This window comes from Apiospora marii (genome assembly GCF_038362585.1).
Source record: "Apiospora marii strain CBS 49790 chromosome Unknown utg000004l_segment0_segment0, whole genome shotgun sequence".
In the NCBI taxonomy this organism is placed as follows: Eukaryota; Fungi; Ascomycota; class Sordariomycetes; order Amphisphaeriales; family Apiosporaceae; genus Apiospora; species Apiospora marii.
This window is the reverse complement of record NW_027117375.1, coordinates 366,912-381,634: the sequence shown is the minus strand read 5'-3', so window position 1 is coordinate 381,634 and position 14,723 is coordinate 366,912. Positions and strand designations below refer to the sequence as shown.

General features: G+C 53.2%; 4 protein-coding genes across 4 annotated transcripts; 1 reads left to right on the top strand and 3 right to left on the bottom strand.

Moving 5' to 3' along the window:
- Positions 1-250: 250 nt before the first annotated feature.
- PG985_006057 (uncharacterized protein) lies at positions 251-2,683 on the bottom strand (the record flags this gene model as incomplete). Its single annotated transcript, XM_066825826.1, has 7 exons — positions 251-790; positions 868-1,487; positions 1,552-2,123; positions 2,205-2,257; positions 2,316-2,363; positions 2,427-2,450; positions 2,516-2,683. 7 exons carry the CDS (start codon positions 2,681-2,683, stop codon positions 251-253), a joined length of 2,025 nt encoding a protein of 674 aa, XP_066685433.1.
- A 1,711-nt stretch (positions 2,684-4,394) lies between these two features.
- PG985_006056 (uncharacterized protein) lies at positions 4,395-5,316 on the top strand (the record flags this gene model as incomplete). The annotated part of the gene is made up of 3 exons (XM_066825825.1): positions 4,395-4,644; positions 4,934-5,020; positions 5,222-5,316. 3 exons carry the CDS (start codon positions 4,395-4,397, stop codon positions 5,314-5,316), a joined length of 432 nt encoding a protein of 143 aa, XP_066685432.1.
- Positions 5,317-7,420: 2,104 nt separating this feature from the next.
- PG985_006055 (WD repeat domain-containing protein) lies at positions 7,421-9,670 on the bottom strand (the record flags this gene model as incomplete). The annotated part of the gene is made up of 2 exons (XM_066825824.1): positions 7,421-8,414; positions 8,466-9,670. The coding sequence occupies 2 exons, from the start codon at positions 9,668-9,670 to the stop codon at positions 7,421-7,423; spliced, it is 2,199 nt and encodes a 732-aa protein (XP_066685431.1).
- A 3,065-nt stretch (positions 9,671-12,735) lies between these two features.
- PG985_006054 (glycosyltransferase family 69 protein) lies at positions 12,736-14,028 on the bottom strand (the record flags this gene model as incomplete). The annotated part of the gene is made up of 1 exon (XM_066825823.1): positions 12,736-14,028. The coding sequence occupies one exon, from the start codon at positions 14,026-14,028 to the stop codon at positions 12,736-12,738; it is 1,293 nt and encodes a 430-aa protein (XP_066685430.1).
- Positions 14,029-14,723: the final 695 nt, after the last annotated feature.

Sequence of the window (14,723 nt, the reverse complement as noted above, 5' to 3'; positions counted from 1 at the left end):
TCAAATAGCGGTAGCTCATGTAGTTCAGGGGTAGCTTGTATATAAGATGCATACCAATGTATTACGTTTCATATTCACCCTGCTGTTTAAGAGATGGTATGATTGTACATTACGTCTTCTCATTACGCGATTAAGGCCTCCTAATGTGTGCACAGTACTTTACAAACCTTGCTGCTGGACGTCCCTACGCTCCACCCTTCGTCCTTTTTCTGCTCGTCATCTATACCTGAGTCCCAACCCTCACTGGCGCCTATATGAACCCCGGCGCAGGACCATTTGGTTGACTCTGTAGTTCATGATAGTTGGATCTGGATGTATCGAAAGTAGCATTATAGCCGGGGCTTGTCATGCCAGCCTCTGCGGACATGAAGACCCCAGTCCTGCCTTCGTACGGATCGAAATCGCGGCTGGGACGCGTGATGATGATCTGGGTCGTCACGTGCTTGAGTGGCACCTCGTCGCTGGCATGCTGCGGCTCAAGGACCTCCTTATACGCGCCACGCCCAAAGTTTCCCAAGCCGAATCTGCGAGGGTGCGGCAGGTGGGTGATAACCAGCGCGGTGAAGTAGCTGAGGGTGATGATCGGCAGCATCCAGGGGCTGCCCATGAAGGTATCGACGGCGTCTTCGTTGGTGGCAACAAGGGTGGTGAGGGCTAGGCCGAGGGCGAGGGCAATGCAGATGAAGGTACGGAAGAGGTTAAAGGGCGTCCATCCCCGTTGCTTCGATATGATGTGCATGATGGTCAGGAACAAGAGAACGATGCCGGCGCTGAGAAACGCATAGATGAACTATGTATGGCCGTCAGTGGTCGGTGGGAGATACGAAATCGAATGATTGCAACTACAATCATGCATGTCTGACTTACCACAAGCCGAAATTGTGTAGCAACGGCGTCCAACATCTCGGATTGGGGTAGCACGCCACTGGAGTCGCGAGCAGCGACCTTGGCATCGCTTTTCGTTTCCTCTGGCGCCTCGATGTCGAAGTTGTTGAAAATACCGCTGACCATGGTGAGGAATAGCTCGGTAACGTCGTCGACCCATTCTATCATGGTGGGATCAGTATCAGCTATGGTATCATTGGTCCAGAAGCTGTCGGGCAATGCCCGTATACTATCCAGCGTCGTATTGACTTCCCTATACGAGTCGAGAATATCTAGTGGCGGGTTTCTGTCGAGCCAGGCCAGGACCCGTTGGCTCAGGGCGTTGGCGACAGCCTCGGATGTCGTAGCCACGTCGCTGAGGTCCAAGAGCTTTTTGGAGGCTATGTCGATGGACTCGGATATGCGCCACCAGCTGATGAACTGGTTGGTTCCCTCGACGAGCAAAAGCATGGCAATGTGGAAGGGGAGGTGCAGGCCCGCCCACCAGACCTGGTGTCTTGTGGACATGGACTCGTCCTCTCCGTGCATCCAGTCAAAGTAAAGCTGGAAGATGATGTAGATCAGCGCCGTCGCAGAGGTCACAATGCCAATCAGGGCAGGACCTTTGGGGCCCACGTCAGCTTCCGTGCTCATCTCAGGGGGGCGTGAATAGGGGTTACAACTTACTCCACACGGTCATAGTGGCATCCTTCAAGTACGTATCCTTTACGACCAGCGTGATGTTCTTGGCCAAGATGATCACGCCTTCGCCCATGACGATGAGGGTAAGCAAGTTGAAGCGCTCGCCAAAGTGGGATCCGATGAAAGTCAGGACGGGTGAGAACTGCGAACAGCCAAGATGTAGCGCCGTCTCGACCAAGCTGATGACGTACCACGCGATGTAGCCCCGGCTGTTCTTGCCCACCTCGTAGCGGAAGGCAATGACGATGTAGGCGATGGCGGCAGCCAAGTGGAAGGCCGAGGTGGCGAACAGCGGGCGCCTGCCGTGCTTGAACTTGCGGACCTGCCAGGCCGACAGGGCGTACTGTAGGGCCAGCACGAAGCGCGAGACGGCGAGGAAGAAGGACATGGCGCGATAGACGGACGCGATCTGCTTCTCCGGGTTGAAGCTGGTCGCGATGACGGCGAATCCGGTCATGACGCCGAGGTGGGCGCCCCTGCAGCACCGCTCGAGGATGCTCTCCGAGGTGAACCGGACATCGTATATGCTGGTCATGAGCCAGGTCGTCCAAAGAAGGCTGTTGGCCAATCAGCTTCTGTATCTTATATATCTTGTGCCAGCTGATAGTGGGCAGTAGACTATGTCTAGCCAGGCTTACAAGATGAAACCGATGAAGGACCGCAAAGTTGCGCCGTCTATGATACCATGAATCTGACCTAGTGAGTCTCGAGTTGAGGGCCACAGTTGCAGGGGACATTGTCTGACTTACACTTGCAAATACGTTGAGGTTCGCGACAAACCACAGGTCGTAGAACAGCTAGAGTCGGATTAGAGCCGAGACCAAGAACGTCGCTAATATGTGAGGGAGACACCTGCGTACCTCAAAGTTGGATGCGGCATGGCTCTGTATGTCGACCGTAAGCAAATGTCCATTCCAATACTACCTGCAACCTCTAGAGCTTCACTTGCCTTGATGAACGCTGGCACGTCCAGATCCGACGCCGTGCTCACTGTAGCCGCGTGACCTTGGTGATCATGGCCGGTTTCGTGGGCCGAAGGCTTGCGATGATCCTGGATACGTGTGCTGATGAGCCGGATGCGCTCGCCGGCATAGTCGAGGTCGGAATCACCAGCCATGATGACAATGACAATGCAAATGGGAGGGCGCGTCAACGGTGCACTTTGTAGGTGCCATCGCCGGCTGGGGAAAGGGGGCCACCATGTTATATACGGTATACGTGGATGCTGGAAATGGTGGCTTCCGATTACCTAGATCTCGACTCGGACGCCTAGTCATCCAAACGTTGGTGATATCTCCTGACAAGCCAGGGATCCAGGCCCAGCCGCCTGCTAATTTTACGTACAGTTGAAGCTAGGCGGAGGCGGTGGCCGCCCAGCAACACATGGGCAAACTCAAAGACGGGCAATCTTTCAAGCTGAGCAGCACAAGCCACTCACCCACCTATTTACGGTACACCTGCGGGCCGTGGCTGGCATGGTGTTTGTGGCATAGTAAAGCTTCCTTTTGATACAAAAGCATCGCACATACCTTAAGCTGGAACCTTCATCTTCTTGGTTAGGGGGGACTAGTCCGAGCTTATCGTATTCCTTTCGGTGCATCAGCACTAGAGGAAAAGGAAAGAACTCTGATGTCGTAAGGTGCTTCCGCAGTTGCCTACTTACACTAAGTACATGCCTGCCCATCAACAGGTCCCTCGCCATTGCATCCTCGCCTGTCATATTGGTCTCGCAGCATCAGGCAGGTACGGTCGGTGAGTCCTCGAGTCCTGAAGCCACAGAAGCAACAAGCGCGAGCTAGAAGCACGACGAGAACGAGGTTTTCCGATGGGTGTATCTTGAACTTCACACGAGCGATTGCAGTCGGTGGCATGCATCCTGACTTCATGAAACTGGGCGAATAATGTTTTGTATTGTAAGAAGAGAGGCGACAAACTGTTCATACCCATATTCGTACAGTTGAAATACCGTCCACCGGTCAAACGACTGAAACCAAACACACACAGTCACTCAAGTTTCCCAATATCGTACATGAAGGACAGACGACAAGCACCAACGATTCGCCCACATTTTCGGGTTCGAGCCAGTGCCTTCCGCTTTCGTTTTTTTTTTTTTTTCTTTTTCTTTTGCCCACAAGCGACTGGTCTCGCAAGGAAGCCATGGCCCACCCATCAATTGCAACTCTGCCGCGCCTGGTACTCGGTCAGTTGGATCTGTGCCGCAAACATCGTCTCATCGTAGGGATATCTCACCCGACTTCGGCAGTCGTACCCGTTATCACTGCCATCCCCTGTCTCGGCCTTGCCTTAGTAGTTTCGGTTGCGACCTGTGGGGTGCTTGTCAGTACTAGACTCCTGGAGAGAGCCTGAAGTCAAAGGGTAATGGGAGTATCTTACCACCGCGGTTACCACCACGGTTACCGCCTCGGCGACCACCTCGGCGACCTATGAAGCTCAGCGTCAGTATTCCTCGATGATGATACAACTCCGCCTTGAGCTGCTGACTCACCACCACGACGACCTAGTGGTATTCGGCATCAGTATGTTTCTGTTATGAAGTGATCCTCTCAGGGAGAATAAACCTACCTCCTCGGCGGTTACCACCGCGGCGTCCTGTAATATTCATTGTCAGTATTCCTCTGTATACAAAGCAACCCAGGTCAAAGCGAAGCGTACCTCCTCGGCGATTGCCGCCTCTGCGTCCTACATCACCCGTCGTCAGTATTCTGTTGTCATGGAGCGTACCATCTCCTCAGGTCGCAAACTCACCTCCGCGGCGTTGCTATTTCGAATCATGTCAGAGAACATCATCAAGGCGGCATGTATTGGGCATGGTTGCTTACTCTCTTCTCGAGGCCACCGGTATCCTCCGTGTCAAGGTCGCGGGCCTCCAACTGTTCCTCCTCCTCGGCGAGGTCTCTCTCCTCGATGTCGTCGAGGGATCTGGGTCCTACAGCGGATGGCTCCTCGGACATTTCTGGAGCCGTGTCCAAGGGGGTTGGGTCGGCCAGGGGGCCCGGAGCGTTCGGGATATCTATGGAAAGCCGTTGGGGTCAGCCATTATCGTCAAGTTCCGTACAGGTAAAAAGCGGTTGAGAATGGGCAGCTCTTCCTATATCACTCACCTGGGAACCCGGCATCCGGAGCCGAGCCTTGTCGTGGGCTCACTACTCATGTTTAGATGATGTCACACATGGCAATGAGCTGTGTCAGTGTGGAAGAGGGGAGGGTGGGCATGAAGGTTCATCAGAAAGTGACGTACAGTTCTTGTTCTCGTCATCTTCGGCAACATCCCGAGCTGTGACTCAAAGTTAGCCGGTCTTCCAGAGGGAGTATGTGAATTTGGATAGTCTAAAGGGACTCACCATAGACTTCCTCGGCGACGTCAAAGGCAGCGGACTCTGGGAACTTCTCGTTGGTGCTAACGTCAACCGCATTGGCATCTGCGAGGGGCGCGGTAAGGGCGCCCTCTAGGGCGGCAATGGTGAGAAGAATGACTGCGAGAATGTTCTGCATTTTGTTGGTTGAGGGGGCTGAGAAGTCTGGGCAAGGTAAATTGATTACACTGGATATGATCTTGTGCTGATGATAAGCAGGAGCAAAAGAAACAGGTAAATAAACGAGGAATCTCTTGGGTTAATATACTCGTGAACGACAGGCAAGGTCCTCGTCTTCATCGCCAAGGCCCTTCGCTCTTACTGCCACCGAGATCTTCGATCGTCCATTGCTTCTTCAGTCGCCGTTCTCTTGTGATAGCATTGGCACGATCGTATATTGCATGAGGACCCGAGCTCGTTCCACGCCGAAGAGAGAAACAGAAGTCCAAAGGCACAGTTCATGGTGTTGAGCGAGTAAGTCCCAATGTTCTCCAAATCCGCCCTCGGACAAGCAAATCCGTCCCATCATTGACATGCCCAGAGCTCTCGCCCTGTCTTTTTTGCCAGACGGCGGGACGAATTTCTTCGGAGAATGTTCCACCGCCCAACTTCTGCCATCTGACGCGGATGCTGACGACTGATCTAAAGCCCGGAATAGCAAGCGGTCGGTCTCAGCGCTTGCGGGCTGGACGTGATTTCCTGATCAGGGGCGTCAAAGAGTGCGTGGTGGACGCTGGCCGAATTCAAAAATGTTATCGACAAGCTCAAGCTCGGTCCACAGTTTACTATCGTTGATGACGTTCAAATGCCTATTCATGACTTGTTGCTCACATTGAGGCCTGAGCCCTTGATGTTCGAGGCTTCAACGGCTGGCTTACATCAGGCTTGGAATTTGCTGTAATATTGGACCCGTCCGATATTGGTCATCCTGGCAGCGGGATCTTAGGGATGACTACCCCTTGGCGTCGCCGTTTTTCTTTTTTCTTTGGAGGAAAATAAAAGATGAGTTCGAGACCGTTCTGGCATATCTTGGGCCGCATTCGAGCCGACAGCCGATGAAAGAAAAGAAAAACAAGCAAATCTAGTCTACACGCGCTTCAATGAACGGGTAATCACCAGTCTCGGCACGGGGTGCTCGCACCGGGACGATCGGGTTCAGAGGCTCTATTGTGAAGATACCAAGGGACTGTCGGGAATTAGAGGACGGCCTCTAGCAGGGCGGAACATCAGATGAGTAGCACAGTATTTTCGACGGAAATAGAATGCCTCTTTCCCCGCCCGAACCTCTCTTATCCAAGTGGAAAAACATAATACACGCCATATATTCTTTCGGGGCCAACACCTGCAATAGGCAAGGAAGGGTTTTATTAATGGCAATGCCAAAAAAGCTTACCCTAGCACGGAGGCTGTCACGGCTGCAAAATCAAGGGTCCATTCGGACGGCCAGCGTCTGTGTAAGCAATGCAATGGCTCTCATGAGCGGCCGCTTGGAACTGTGGACTGATAAGAAGTTTCTGCGACTCGCGGCAAATTATAAGGTTAATATCCCCTTGGTCCAATGCGAACTACACCTTTCAGAGTGGGGAAAACGTATACCTCAGTCTATACTGTTACCTCCGCGAGTACCATGTTCCCGACGGCGTGGACTTTCACCCATCCGAGCACATCTGATATTTTCGTTCGTCCAGAACCTGGCCCCACTCTTGAAAACGTACCTCGCGATCCAGGGGATCGAAGATGGTGTCAGATCGCAAATAAGACCTCAGTCTTTCCCGTCTTCTGGAATCCAGCGTTTTCTGCTCTGACGATATCAATGCTGACTCTACTGCAATGCCGAGTAAGTAGGGCTTGGGCCTGAGATTTTGCCTTATCACAGCGGTAGATGATCGATCGCGAAGATCACTTGGCCTTGGCATATGGCAAGGCCCTCCAGGGGCATATCGCATCCAGTATTATCATCACTACATCTAAAATGTGATTCGCGACAATGCCCGGTGCGGCTCGAAGAGTTGGTCTGTCAGTGTATGCACCGGCCATAAAACATTGTAATTTGATGGCTCTGCGGGAAAACCGGGGTCTATGGTGCATCAATAGATCTATATGCATTCGATATTACAGATTCCCGGGGGAAAAAAGAGAAACGCTTGGCAATGCTCCATGCAAAGAACAAGAACGCCCCAGCACTTCGCAAACTCCTCTATCCATGGCCCATAGCCAGTCCGGCTATAGAACAGATGTACGAGTCGTCCTCGGTACTAAGGGGCGCGAAGGCCCCTCTCCCTCGGAATTGTTGAAACCTCAACCTTCATGCTCCAAATCCCGCTATACCATGCAATGCGAAGGGCTGCCAGTCCGTTGGAGGACAGAGCAGACAAAAGTCAAATGTAAACGAGGTGAAAAGATAAATCGAAACCGTGAAATCAACGGGCAGAGCTGCCCAATGAAAGCAACGCAGTGGGAAGCTCGAAAGGAAGCATTACTCAGATGAAGCCTGCCCCTTTCGCCACATCCTCCGTAGGCACGCTTTCCAGAAGATTCACATCCTTCACATCCGCGCCAAAGTCCATGATCAGGATCTTGGGGTCCTGGCCCGTGCTGACGATGCGGCGGTAGTCACTCTTGGCGCTCAGAACCCAGCTTGCGTGCCAGCGTGGGAAGTCCAAGAGCTGGTCGCCAGACTCCATGTCAAACACCTTCATGTCGGTATCGTAGCTGCCACTGATCAGACGACCACTGATGCTGTCGATGTGCAAGCTTCTGACCAGGCTCTCGTGCGCCTGCATCTCACGGATGCACTCTCCCGTGTTGGCATCCCAGATGCGGATAACCTTGTCGCTGCCGGCGGACGCGATGTACCGCCCATCTTCCGAGAACTGGCTGCATGCAAGTCCTTTGGTGTGGCCCGAAAATTCCCGGATCACCTTACCACTGTCAATGTTCCACATCTTGACGCGGAAGTCGCCGGAGCACGAGACTATCGTGTTGCCACGCAGTTGTACGGCGTTGACCGGTCCAGTATGGCCCTTGAGCTGTTTCAGCAACGCGCCAGTGTGACGATCCCAGATACAAATAGTAATGTCCTTGGAACAAGTGACAATATGCTTGTCGTCAAACGCCAAATCCAGCACAGCGGCTGTATGGTGCTCAAGGCGGCGGACCGGACGGTAGCCCGACTTGATATTGTACATAATGCAGGTGCCGTCAGACGAGCCCGTGACTAGAATACCATCATCGTACTGCATGCATAGGATGGATGCCTTGTGGTGAACTGGGAACGACACAGTTGCCGGAAAGGACTCGTGGGCCCTCTCGGCATCCGGTCCGGATGTATAATGAGTTGGCCTGCCATTCGCATCAAACAGAATCGAGGTATCGTTGACCACCTCCGGAGGCCCAATCACGAGCCGGCACTCAAAAGTACGCATGTCCCAGATGCGAATCGTCTTGTCCCGGGAGCCGGTGATAATCTTGGATCTACAAACGTGTTAGTCAAGGAACTCGGTACTGTACTTTTGCAAAACCTACTCATCGAACTGAAGGCAGTAAATGCTGTCGAAGTGCCCATTGAGGTAGACAGGGCGGGCTTTGTTACCCTCCTTCCACTTCTTCTCCAACTCATGCTTGGCCCGATAGATCTTCTGCCAGTCATTACCCGGCTGGACTCGTGGCACACCCAAACCCATACCAGCCGGAACCGGAGCACCGGTGGCAAAGGTGTTGGTTTTCTCCCTCAGGAAAGAATCGCGCCAAATCTGTTGGTCGTTCACGATTTCGCCCCAAGTCCTAGAGACTCTCGATGCGGCAGCGAGGTGCGTTGCACCCAGATACGACAGAACCTGGATGGCGAGTTCTGAAGGCAATCGAGAAATGAAGTCGACCCTACAGATGGAGGGATCCTGGGCCACAGCTTCGTGGCTCAGGCCAAGCTCGGTGGAAGAGCCCATATTGATGCCGATGCCACTTTCGCGGTCATTCTGAGGCTGTTCGCCCCAGGGATCCTCGTGCTGGCGCGCAAAAGCCAAATACTCGTTTTGAAGGGCAGCAGAGGCCTTAGCAGCAGCACCGGTATGACGAGGGATGATAGGGGGCTCAAGGCCGCGGCCAGGTATGGGAACACTCGAGAAATGGGACTCCAAAGGCGAATAGATGGTCTCCAGGTTTCCTCGGCTGTTGGATCTCGGGTGCCGGAAACTGGTAGCTTGACGCAACTTGTGCCACGCCGAGTGAGACGTTGTTGGGCGTGGTTGCTGTTCGTCCTGGAAATCGAGAAAGACGTTGCTGGGTTCTGACGAGCGGCGGTCGCGGCGCTGTACGATACCTTTGACAAGGCTCATTGATGCCCGACGTATCCTTCCCTTGAGTGATGTGCCTGGCTTGTGTCCCGGTTCGAAATCCACCATGCTTGGGCCCGCCTCTTGGATCGCCTGGATCCGTACATCATTCGGGATTATGTCTTCGCCGTTGCCATCGACCTCGCCCTCAAAGCTCAGCATTAACGATTTCGGACGTCGACGCCATGTTACAGCCGAGGAGAGACTCTGCTTGCGTCGAAAAGGGTTGGCCGTGGTCGGTCGGCAGTGGTCTGTCGCTCCTTCCTTCTCCATTCCGTCTGCTCCTGTGTCGTAAGAAAAGGCGCTGGCACTTGATGTAGAAGGCACGTCGTGGAGATAGACGGCGGCAGATGTTGGAGAGGGGCACGCCCGCTCCGCAGGTGTTGTTGTACTCGGCATTGCGCCGGTGTTTTGACGCGTTGAAGGCGCAATGGCCACTAGAGCTTGCTTATGCGCTCGGCCGCGAATCGACTCTGGTGGGTGTTCAGTATGACGTTCTGGTCAGGGTTGGGGTCAAGTGATCGGCCTCTTGTAATCGCTGGTGCGTAGTGAGCGTGGGTAGTGATCGGGAGACGGAGAGGTTTATAAACGACCGAAACCCCTTTTGCGATACAAAACGATGGCAAGATCAAGGCGTGGAATCTGTAACAGTGGCTGTGGCTAGCTAGTCAGCAACGCAGGATCTAGTATCTAAGGGCGAGTGAGGAACGGGTAACGCCCAAAAAAAGAACAGGCGGATCTACACAACCGTCTTCGGTCTCCCATCCAAACGCCAGTGAGTGGCAGTTCTATAACAGGCGTTGACAGAGCGAGTCGTGTATCAAAACACTTTTTTTCTTCTTTCTCCACAGACAAGCCTGACGGCGCCGGTGGCGTCTTGGGGAGACCGGTAACGGCAAGGGAGGACATTTGTAAGTAGATATGAGATAGGTACATACCGAGATGCGCCAGTGCAATTAGCAAGGGGCAAGAGCTAGAAAGACTAGAAAGACCAGGGACACCGGCTAGAGGGACAATTGGGGACTGGGGAAATATATCATGTATAGTACGGAGTACAATGGGGACGATTCGCACATGCAATCGTGTTGCAGTGGGTATACGAAGTTCCACTGTTCCACAGGAAATCGAAAAGGCGCTCCAACCACGCAACAATGGACTCAGAAGGGTCGCTCGACTCGGCTCGCCTGCGCGCTGGTTCAGGGTCCAGGCGGGGGGTTTGAAAAGGGACAGCAGCGAGAGGATTGGGCGGTCCGCTGGTGGACTCTCTGCCAGAGTTTCCGGCTATGGCGTCTAGTAAGGTTGGTTCCTGCACTAAACTGACTTAACGCCGAAGGTTGGGAAGGGCTTGCATGCAAGAAGTTGGGCAAATGGGATTGGTCGGCGAGGCGGTGAAGAGTGGGACGAGGTGGTAACGGAGAGAGCGAGAGACGAGCGATTCAAGAGGATACAAAAGTATGGCTCTTGAGTCAAGGCATTTAGCAATGATGGATGACTGTGGAACGGACAAGCAAAAAGAATCGGCGGGTTGCCCGAGGCCCGTACAGTAAGTAGGAGAAGACGTTCGTAAGTCTTTGTGATAAGATTTTAGATCTGACGGCAACAAGCAGCTTCAGATAAGCGACAGGGCGACATATGAGCGGGCGGAATGAAAGGACCTAAACGGGATGCTGAGAGAAAAAAAAAAAAAAAAAAAAAAGGATCAAAAATCTGGTCAAGCGATTAATCATACATGAGAGGCATGCAATATCGCAGACGAAAGACAAGAGAAGAGTGGTGAGTGGCAGTCCCAGTGGAGCGGAGCGAGACACGGGAGAGTAAATGAATAAATTGATGAATGAGACGCTGGCAGGCTGGCCCAACTGCTGACATGTAGTGCAATTCCCAGCGGCCAGGATTTCGATCCAGAAAATAAAGTAAATATTGATGGCACCCGACCACCGCAAGCGGAATGCTGCTTTCGCGAGGAGAGAGAGAGAGAGAGACCCCTGTTCTGTTCAAGAACCCCTGTCCAGCACCCTTGCTGCTTGCCCCCATTCTGCCATTCCCTAGGTAACTCGGTGATGATCTCATACCTGTACAGAACATACCCATCCCGGCGCATCCCTCGCCAACCAACCCAACCAGGCCTGCCGATCTGATAGGCCCAAAACACCTTGCGGTCAGCTGTCCCGTGCATTCTTATACTCCGGCTCACCGCAGATTCCTTTCGTTGCTCGTCCCATACATAATGGCCCCGGGCACTGCCCCGGGAACTCTTGCGCGGCAAAAGAAAAATGCGTTCTTCACTCTACCAGGTACCGTGTTGCAAAATCCAGCCATCAGGACCAGGGGAGCCGAGGCTACGGGCGCCACTAATGAATGATAGAAGATCTTCCGGCCAGACAAAACCCGGCCCAGTAAGTACCTGAGGTCCCCAGGCAAAGGTCCGGTAGTACTGACTCATGTAAGGTTAGAAGCTCAAACCTCGAATGTATGCAGGACAGAGCAATTCCTCTCAGACTTTCGGAACTTTTCCGGCCTTCGCAGGAATGTCTGGTCTGTTCAACATACGTATTCGCTCCCTACCACCTGCAGCGCTGCTTGTGGGCTGCTGCATGCAAGACATTTTAAACCCCCCTTACAAACCGCAGACCGCAATACGGGCGGATGCATTCCACCACCGCGAAATCGTACTACCCGAGCCAGCGAGCCAGCCACCAGCCCCAGCGCCCAGACAGGGGGTCCAGCGCAGGATCCAACTGGCTGGGTGGCTGCATTCTCACCATCTCCACCAGCCATCCAATCGCAGGTCTACCGAGTTTTCCTTTGCATGTCCAAGCAATCCCTGCCATGCGATCGAACGTTTATATGAATTAGTATACATATACTTATACTGCCATTCGAGCCTTTGCATGCTTCCACGCTCGACGTTTCTCTACCAGCCGTGATCTCCTGCCCACTGCATAGGTAGGCACATCCAAGCAGGCAGGCGCAAAATTTATTGCCAGCCGTTGTCTTTTGGGCTATTGCATCAGTTAGCGTCAGAAAACGACACCACCACCTTCAAGCTCCAGCCATTGTTCGTCGTCACACGACCGACTGATAAGTTTGTCAGTGCATCACCAAATTGACACACAGCAACTCGAGGTTGGTGGGTGGGTGACCCGGTCGCTCCAGAGACCGCTATTTATAACGGTTTCCCCAATCAAGTAGGTCAAGCCTCTGCTTAATGACACTGCTGACAGGCGCCCGTTATCACTCGGGTCACGCGTACACACGGTCAAATCATCATCACCGTTCAGCTCGTTGGTCTTACAACAGTGAATGCTGTAGCATATATGATGGTGTTGAAAAGCACCAAGGTGATTCCGGCCTATGTTTTCATTTGCCATAGGATAGACACATGGTTCTTATGGGGCTACAAAATGGAAGCAACTATCTGTAGAAATGCCATCTACCGTTTCTCGTCTATAAGATCACCTGCATTATACCAAGGTATCATTCCAGGGTCTCCAGTACTGGTTGTCGAAAGTCGGCATGCACTTGACCTGATCAGGTGGCGGCTGCCAGCTGATGCTCTCCTTTGCGCTATTGGCTTCGACTAGCGAAGACGCGAACCCTTTGGCTTTCTTTAACATCTCCCCCTTTTCGACCGAGTATTCCAGGTTGACGCTGGGCACCACCGCGATCTTGCCGTATCCCTGGAACGCCATGTCTTTGCAGAAGTGCTGCGGCTCGCCACCGTAGCACTCGCCCAGATCCTCTCGCGACACGCGAAAAGCCAGCTTGCGCTCCACGACCGGCTTGGCCGCGAACGTCACGGCGCCGTTCCAGCACGAGAAGACCTGGAACGGTAGGTGCGCCTCGAACAGGGCCCGGGCGACTGGCTCGTTCCAGAACAGGTCGTCCACCCCGTGACTGAAGCTCCCGGTCTCCGGCGGGATGTCGAAGAAGAGGTCGCCGTTTGCGGCACGGGCGATGTACGAGTCGTAGAAAAGGGATCGCCCATCGTCCCCCAGCATCCAATCCATCGCACACGTCATGTCGGCATGCAGGGAGCGTCGCTGGTGCACCAGCTCCAGAATATCCTCTGTGCAGATGGCAACGTCGTTGAGGAAGATGACCGTGGCGTCCTCTGCATACCGCTCTGTGTGCTGCACCAGCGGTTGGAGGGCCATATTGCGCAGTTCCGCGAGCCGGCTGAACCGTGCCCCTCCTGGCGAACCTAAAGAGATAGGGTCGATGTTGTCACCTAGAATGATACGCAGACGGTCCCCCATGAGTTTCCCCAGCTCCCTTTGCAGAACCGCTAGTACTTCTGGAGTCCCATCTTCGGAGTTTCCCTCGACGATGGACAAGGCGCATTGTTCCGGGCCCAAGAACCGGATGGCCTCCACCACGCTTCCCAGAAGCTGAGGCAACAGTTTCAGGCACTGCCGTAAGTCTAGAGCAAAGTGATACTGAATCTTCGGTTTTCGAGTAAGCCTGCTGTTCTTCAGGTATTTATATCTCTTTGAATCTGGCGGTGGGCACTGTAGTCTAGGAAAGTGCGTGTCTTTCGGGTCAAGAATAGACAAGACATAGGCTGTGGTTTCAACCTGCGAAAGCACCTTTGGTTCTGCTGATTCGGTGCTTGCAGCGTTTTCAACTTTTATATTGGGATCATCGAGGACAGAAGGTGAGAAATCGCCTCGTGGACGGTGCAAAAGACATAGCACAAGGGCTAGGAAAGTAAGGCCACAGGCAACGTTCGACGACTTTCGCATCATAGCAGTCATCGTTCATGAATGGTACGCTACTCTGGGGTGTATAGTCGCTCAAGAATGGAATCAATCGGTCAAAAGTGCCTTAAGTACGCTTCCGTTCATGAACAGACGTCGGTTGCTTCATAAAAGTCATTTGAGCCGGCGCTTACTCCTCATGGTCCCAGGTAGCCGGTATAGGCGCCTGCGACCCTATGTCACAGAGCCCCATGTCGTCAATTGGCCAATTTGCACCCCGACAATCTGCTATTGGTCAGATCATTAAAACCTCGAACCAACATCTTTGGGGGCTCCTGCATCTTCTGCTCCTTGCTAAGCGGAAGAAATTAGAATTAGCCGCGATGGCCTCTTCTTATATATAGCAAGTACGGATGGGAGTAAGTAGTGAATCGAACAGATGTCGATGCCCCTTTATGTAGCCTTGAGTGGTGCACTGTAGCAATGGCTTGAGGTCCTCTTGCGGCTGACCACTTGGTGTAATACTGTGAACATTCATATTTACTCCTGTTTAAATCGCCACCGAGTTGCGAACATGTCCGCTATCACTGTAGCTCCCCGAGAAGCTACAAGCGTCCTTTCGACATGTGGTTATCTCGACGGGAATCCGTCTAAGTCTTGGTTAGCCCCGTCAGGATATGGTTGCCGAATTGACGCATCCCGTGGACTTTGGGGATTTTGCCCAACCACCGTCATTGCAGTGTCGGACTGTG